This window comes from Marmota monax, unplaced genomic scaffold, assembly GCF_021218885.2.
Source record: "Marmota monax isolate L192 unplaced genomic scaffold, Marmota_monax_Labrador192_F-V1.1 WCK01_AAM20220418_F8-fsc00463, whole genome shotgun sequence".
Taxonomy (NCBI): Eukaryota; Metazoa; Chordata; class Mammalia; order Rodentia; family Sciuridae; genus Marmota; species Marmota monax.
In genome coordinates this window covers 334,275-342,153 of record NW_026692818.1, presented here as the reverse complement: position 1 = coordinate 342,153, position 7,879 = coordinate 334,275, and the positions used below count along the sequence as shown (strand labels likewise).

The 7,879-nt window shown below is 40.2% G+C and overlaps 1 protein-coding gene across 1 annotated transcript; it reads right to left on the bottom strand.

Moving 5' to 3' along the window:
- Positions 1–257: 257 nt before the first annotated feature.
- LOC124095336 (olfactory receptor 2B11-like) lies at positions 258–7,324 on the bottom strand. The gene is made up of 3 exons (XM_046448466.1): positions 7,175–7,324; positions 2,268–2,271; positions 258–1,051 (listed from the first exon to the last, which is right to left on the bottom strand). Exons 1-3 carry the CDS (start codon positions 7,322–7,324, stop codon positions 258–260), a joined length of 948 nt encoding a protein of 315 aa, XP_046304422.1.
- Between the last annotated feature and the right edge of the window lie 555 nt (positions 7,325–7,879).

Here is a 7,879-nt window from a genome sequence, read left to right as displayed (position 1 = left end):
TCTACAATAGAATCTTTAGAAGGTTAGAAAGCAACTTCGTGACAGTCTTCACTCCCACTCAAATTGTAGACAAACTGAGGATTAGAACTCACACATCAAATGATAGCCAACCGACTATAGCAATATGGTACAAAGACACATGGAGATAAGACAGGTACTAAAGGATGTTGGCAATTTTGGAGAATGTTAAATCAAGAGGTAATTTAAAAGTGGAGATATTCTGAGCCAAGTGTGGAGAGTGTGGATTATAAAAATTGTTATGTTTGTTCTGTTCTTTGATGACATAAGCCAAGAAGCCTCCTCATTGCTCCTTTCATGTCCTTGTTCCTCAAAGTATAAATAAAAGGGTTAAGCATAGGAGTCAATAAACTGTAGAACAAGGACATAAGTTTGTTCTTGTCCTTCGAGTGAGCAGCAGAGGGTTGTACATACATGATAATTACTGGTCCATAGAAAAGAGATACAACAATAACATGAGAACCACATGTATTAAGAGCTTTCTTCTTTCCCTCTGAAGATCGAATCCTAAGCACAGTAGCTACAATAAACCCATAGGAGTTGAGGATAAGTGACAAACGAACCAGGGAATAGAAAGTCCCCACAATGGAGAGCATAGCTATATTGAATGTAGTGTCAGCACAAGACATCTTGATCATCACTGGAACCTCACAGAGAAAATTATCTACCTTGTTGTTACCACAAAGTGGCAGCTGGACAGTGAGAGATGACTGAAGCAAGGAGTTAGCCAATCCACTTATCCAGGCCACGGCCACCAGGAGGATGCAGAGTTGCTGATGCATGATAGCTGGGTACCTCAAAGGCTTGCAGATGGCAATGTAGCGATCCAAGGACATCACAGCTAACAGGATGCACTCAGTGGCTCCCAGGAAGTGAAACATATAAAACTGGGTCACACATCCCCCATAGCTGATATACTTATCTGGGCCCCAAAGGTTAAGCAGCAGCTGAGATATGGTAGTTGTGGTAAAGCACAGGTCCAAGAAGAAGAGGTTGGAAAGGAAGAAGTACATAGGGCTGTCAAGATGAGGATCTGGGAAGATGGCCGCTGCGCACGGGGGGTTGCTGAAGTGCTGAGCGTGGTGCTCAGAGCAGCGGCTTTAAACGAGATTTCGTGCAGCGTGTAAGAGCTCCTTTCACAGTTAATCTGTAGCGGACCACTTTGCCAAGCAGCAGGAAGAACAAAGAGATCGAAAAAGAGAGGCTTGGCTCCCAGACGCTTTGCCGCCAAGAGCCGCAGGCGCTTTGCTCCCATCTGCTTCCTCTTTCGCTTCGCTCCGGGCAGAGAAGCTGAATGTGCAATCAGCAGTGGATTGTAAGTACCCGAGGCAAAGAAAGCTCAGTGCTCCCTGCCTTCCTTTTTTTTTTTTTTTTTTTTGAATATTTTTTATACAGGGAGAGTTTGTGGATTGGGATTGTTGGCTGGGCTGTGGTTTCTGTGCCGAAAATCCACTCCGCAGGAGCCGCCATTTGCTCTCTGATTGCTGTCTTGATGGCTCTGTCTACATTGTCTGGCAGCCGCATCTAGAGGTTGGAGCTGGGCTGCGTGCCGAGCCCTGTCCTCCGAAGGCTGGACCTCGGCCTCGAGCACCTGGGTAGCCTGTTCGCCGCTGCACCTTCGGGCAGAGCCTGCTCTGGGGTCATTCTGCATCCCCCTGTGAGGGGACCCGTGCTCCGGAGGAGGGGGCCGGAGAGCCGCGGCGGCAGCCGCTTGGGCCCCGGGGGCGGGGCACCGGGCGGTGGCACCGCTAAGGTTGCACCCGTGAGCGCGGCCCAGGGGCAGAGGCGACGGCGGCAGGGTTTCATTTGTAGAAATCTGGACTGGAAACAGAAGCAGCAGTTTGTATAATCCCAAGAACTTGCTTATGCCAGGAAGCTGTAAGGGCAACATGAATATCATTGAGGAGATCTAACATGGCAACGGGTGGGGAGAGATCAAGTCTCTGACCTCTTCAACTGTGGGGGCATAGGGAGCTGTAAATTGTATAAATGCTGATTGCTTAGGATCACCAGGCAATTCTGAGCTGACGTGGATCTGAGGCGTACAGTCTGGGCACCTCAGAACACACACACCGAGCCCGGATCGGCTGCATTCAAGCTCCAGTTCGCCTGCTTATCGTGACTCAGCACTAAGGATCCCGCTGAAATAACTGGTTGGCCCTTATGAACTTACAGAGGTAAAAGCCAACCAAGCCTTCATAGGCAGTGGCCACAGGATTGAAACGGGGATTGGGAGAGACAGTCAGGACCCACCTGTTGCATTGGTCACCCGGCAAAGGGAACGAACGGTCACCATTTACATGTGATACCACCTTGGCAGAGAACTGACGTCACGGGCGGAGGAGATAACTGCATTGAAACCAGCGTGACAGGGCTACCAGGAGCAGCAGACCTGGCGTGTAGCCAGTATTGTGGTGAGCGTCACAGGTGAGCGTCACAGGTGAGCGCGGCCTGGCTTGAGGAAACACAAGAGAAGGCCCTAGGCACTCAGGATTGGAGACCCGGCCAGACTGTGAGGAAGAGCTGCTGCAGAGTGACTGGTTCCCACCTATTGAGAGGAGAAGCTTGAACCAGTGGGCACAGCTCCACCTACTGGAAGAGAAGTTAATCGAACTCTATGACTGCATTTATTATTATTATTATTATCATTTTTTTTCCTTTTCTTTTTCTTTCATTTTCAATTTTGTTGTTGTTGTTGTTCTTTAACTTTTTTAATGTTTTTAATGTTTTTAATTTTTTTATTTTATTATTATTATTTAAATTTTAATTTTCATTATTTTTATTCTCATTATTTTTGTGAAAATTTTTTTTCTTTTCTTTATTTCTTTATTTTCTAATTTTTTTGTGTGTTTTGTTTTTGTTTCTTTTGTCTTTTCATTTCTTTTCAATTTTCTTATTCCCCTTTCCTTGAATTCTACCTGCCTACTCTCATTCTCTTTAGTGACTTCTTCCCTTCCCTTCTAATATCTTTCTTCTCAAGCATCAAATAAATTTATAAAAGTAAACAGTAACTCAGCAGTCAAACAGAACAAGAAGTAACATGAGCAGTATAAAAAAGCAAGGAAGAAAAGGAGTACAAACAATGAAGGACAGCCTAAATATTCAGGAGGACCTAGAGTCAGAAGAAAAATGGTCATATAAAGAACTCAAGGAATACCTTAGACAGATGGAATGGAACCTTAAAGAGGATACGAGACAGCAAATCCAAACAGTGAAAGAACACTTCGAAAATGAATTACATAAACAGATAAAAGAAGAAGTTAAGCATCTTTATCAGGAGATAGAGATTATAAAAAAAATCAAACAATAATTCTAGAAATGAAGGAAACGATAAACCAAATTAAAAACTCAATTGAGAGTATCAATAACAGAGTGGAGCAAGTAGAAGCCAGAACGTCAGATAATGAAGACAAAATATATCATCTTGAAAAGAGCCTAGCCAACTCAGAAAGGCTGGTTAAAAATCACGAGAGAAACATCCAAGAGATATGGGATAACATAAAAAAACCAAACCTATGAGTCATCGGGATAGAAGAAGGTACAGAGATTCAAACCAAGGTAATGAGTAACCTGCTGAATGAAATAATTACAGAAAACTTTCCAGAAATAAAAAAGGAAACGGATATACAAATTATAGATGCATACAGGACACCGAGCACACAAAATCACAGTAGACCAAGTCAAGACAGGTTGTTATGAAGATATCCAATATACAGAACAAAGAGAAAATATTAAAAGCTACAAGAGAAAGGAGGCAGATTACATTCAGGGGTAAACCAATAAGGTTAACAACAGATTTTTCATCACAGACGCTGAAAGCGAAAAGATCCTGGAACAACGTATTTCAAACACTGAAAGACAATGGATGCCAACCAAGAATTCTGTATCCAGCAAAATTAAGCTTCAGATGCGACAACGAAATAAAAATCTTTCATGATAAACAAAAGCTAAAAGAATTTGCAGCCAGAAAACCAGCATTGCAAAGCATCTTGAGCAAAACACTACACGAGGAAGAAATGAAAACCAATAACCAAAACCATCAGTGGGAAGTGCCTCTATAAAAACAGAGGGTGGGGGGAAAGCTAACCATGGAGAAACAAAGTAAATTAAATAAAAAAAGAAGAAGATAAATAATTAAACATGGCTGGAAGTACAAACCATATATCAATAGTAACTCTAAACGTTAATGGCTTAAACTCTCCAATAAAGCGACATAGGCTGGTAACATGGATTAAAAACACAAATCCAACAATATGCTGCCTCCAGGAGACACATCTGATTGGAAAAGACATACACAGGCTGAAGGTGAAAGGTTTGGAAAAAATATACCACGCACATGGTCCTCGTAAGCAAGCAAAAATTCATTCTATGAGGCTGACATCACCCTGATTCCGAAACCAGACAAAGACACCTCAAAGAAAGAAAACTACAGACCAATATCTCTGATGAACCTAGATGCAAAAATCCTCAATAAAATTCTGGCAAATCGGATACAAAGGCACATCAAAAAAATTGTGCACCATGATCAAGTAGGATTCATCCCTGGGATGCAAGGATGGTGAAATATACGGAAATCAATAAATGTTATTCACCACATCAATAGACTTAAAGATAAGAACCATATGATCATCTCCACAGACGCAGAAAAAGCATTCGACAAAGTACAGCATCCCTTTATGTTCAAAACTTTAGAAAAACTAGGGATAACAGGAACTTACCTCGACATTGTAAAAGGTATCTATGCTAAGCCTCAGGCTAGCATCATTCTCAATGGAGAAAAGTTGAAGGCATTCCCCCTAAAATCTGGAACAAGACAGGGATGCCCTCTATCACCACTTCTATTCAATATACTTCTCGAAAAACTGGCCAGAGCAATTAGACAGATGAAAGAAAGTAAAGGCATACAAATAGGAAAAGAAGAACTTAAATTATCACTATTTGTGGCAGACATGATTCTATACCTAGAAGACCCAAAAGGGTCTACAAAAAAACTACTAGAACTAATAAATGAATTCAGCAAAGTGGCAGGATATAAAATCAACACGCATAAATCAAAGGCATTTCTGTATATCAGCGACAAAACTTCTGAAACGGAAATGAGGAAAAACACTCCATTCACAATATCCTCAAAAAAAATAAAATACTTGGGAATCAACCTAACAAAAGAGGTGAAAGATTTATACAATGAAAACTACAGAACCCTAAAAAGGTTAGTAGAAGAAGATCTTAGAAGATGGAAAAATATACCCTGTTGATGGATAGGCAGAACTAACATCATCAAAATGGCGATATTACCAAAAGTTCTCTATAGGTTTAATGCAATGCCTATCAAAATCCCAATGGCATTTCTTGTAGAAATAGATAAAGCAATCATGAAATTCATATGGGAAAATAAAAGACCCAGAATAGCAAAAGCAATTCTAAGCAGGAAGTGTGAATCAGGCGGTATAGCGATACCAGATTTCAAACTATATTACAGAGCAATAGTAACAAAAACAGCATGGTACTGGTACCAAAACAGGCGGGAGGACCAATGGTACAGAATAGAGGACACAGAGACTAATCCACAAAGCTACAACTATCTTATATTTGATAAAGGAGCTAAAAGCATGCAATGGAGGAAGGATAGCATCTTCAAAAATGGTGCTGGGAAAACTCAAAATCCATATGCAACACAATGAAACTGAATCCCCTCCTCTCGCCATGCACAAAAGTTAACTCAAAGTGGATCAAGGAGCTAGATATCAAATCAGAGACTCTTCGTTTTATAGAAGAAAAAGTTGGCTCCGATCTCCATATTGTGGGGTCGGGCTCCAAATTCCTTAATAGGACACCCATAGCACAAAAGTTAATAACAAGAATCAACAAATGGGACTTACTTAAACTGAGAAGTTTTTTTCTCAGCAAGAGAAACAATAAGAGAGGTAAATAGGGAACCTACATCTTGGGAACAAATTTTTACTCCTCACACTTCAGATAGAGCCCTAATATCCAGAGTATACAAAGAACTCAAAAAATTAAACAATAAGAAAACAAATAACCCAATCAACAAATGGGCCAAGGACCTGAACAGACACTTCTCAGAGGAGGACATACAATCAATTAACAAGTACATGAAAAAATGCTCACCATCTCTAGCAGTCAGAGAAATGCAAATCAAAACCACCCTAAGATACCATCTCACACCAATAAGATTGGCAGCCATTATGAAGTCAAACAACAACAAGTGCTGGAGAGGATGTGGGGAAAAGGGTACTCTTGTACATTGCTATTGGGACTTCAAACTGGTGCGGCCAATTTGGAAAGCAGTATGGAGATTCCTGGGAAAGCTGGGAATGGAACCACCATTTGACCCAGCTATTGCCCTTCTTGGACTATTCCCTGAAGACCTAAAAAGAGCATACTACAGGGATACTGCTACACCGATGTTCATAGCAGCACAATTCTCAATTGCTAGACTGTGGAACTAACCCAGATGCCCTTCAATAGATGAATGGATAAAAAAAATGTGGCATTTATACACCATGGAGTATTACGCAGCACTAAAAAATGACAAAATCATGGAATTTGCAGGGAAATGGATGGCACTAGAGCAGATTATGCTTAGTGAAGCTAGCCAATCCCTAAAAAACAAATACCAAATGTCTTCTTTGATATAATGAGAGCAACTAAGAACAAAGCAGGGAGGAAGAGCAGGAATAAAAGATTAACATTAAACAGATACATGAGGTGGGAGGGAAAGGGAGAGAAAAGGGAAATTGCATGGTAATGGAGGGAGACCCTCATGGTTATACAAAATTACATATAAGAGGTTGTGAGGGGAATGGGAAAATAAACAAGAGAGAAATGAATTACAGTAGATGGGGTAGAGAGAGAAGATAGGAGGGGAGGGGAGGGGAGATAGTAGAGGATAGGAAAGGTAGCAGAATACAACAGTTACTAATAGGGCATTATGTAAAAATGTGAATGTGTAACCGATGTGATGCTGCAATCTGTATTTGGGGTAAAATTGGGAGTTCATAACCAACTTGAATCTAATATATGGAATATGATATGTCAAGAGCTTTGTAATGTTTTGAACAACCAATAAAAAATAAATAAATAAATAAAAAGAATAAAATTTGTTCAGAAAGAAAAAAAAAAGATGAGTTTCTACTCTGGATACCACAGTAATTGAAATGTTGCCCACCAGTGTGCAGATATAAGCAACAAGCACCATAAAGAACAGGGGCATTTCCAACCATGGGTGGTTGGAGAAACCCAAGAGAATAAAGAACTCTGGAGCACTTGAATTGTCCAGATTCATGTTTGCTATTGCTCTTTTGGTAGATTCAAGTTAAAGCAAATACTCCACTGAAGTGAGTTGATGTTTGCAAGATTAAAAATTAATAAAAATATTACTTTTGTGGTACTTCTAAAAGAGAAACAAATACCTTTATTTAAACCAAGAAATGCAGAATAGCAAATTTTTTTATAAAATAATGAGATAAAGGAAAACTTACAATTCACCTTATGAGAGAGAGAGAGAGAGAGAGAATATAAAATGGATGAAAGAATGAAACTACTCTACCCAGGAACCAGTAATGATAACTTACCACTTGTGTTCATTTCTTTCATCCATGATCTTCTGGCCCTTGCCATGTTCTGGTTAGATTTATGAGTTGATTTAGGAGTTCCAGATGTCTGGTTTGCATAGAAACAGCACATATTGTTTTCCATAAGTCTATTCTCCAAACTCTAGACTGACTTTTTTATAAAAGGAACCATTCAATTAAAAAGAAATGAACCCTTGAATCATACTCAGAACTTGCAAAGCAAGGCAAACAATAATTGATTGCAAAGATAAATGATTACAGACACC

What these genes read in the sequence shown, in the direction of transcription:
- LOC124095336 (XM_046448466.1), bottom strand. Translation starts at nt 7,324, where the DNA reads ATGAATCTGGACAATTCAAGTGCTCCAGAGTTCTTTATTCTCTTGGGT.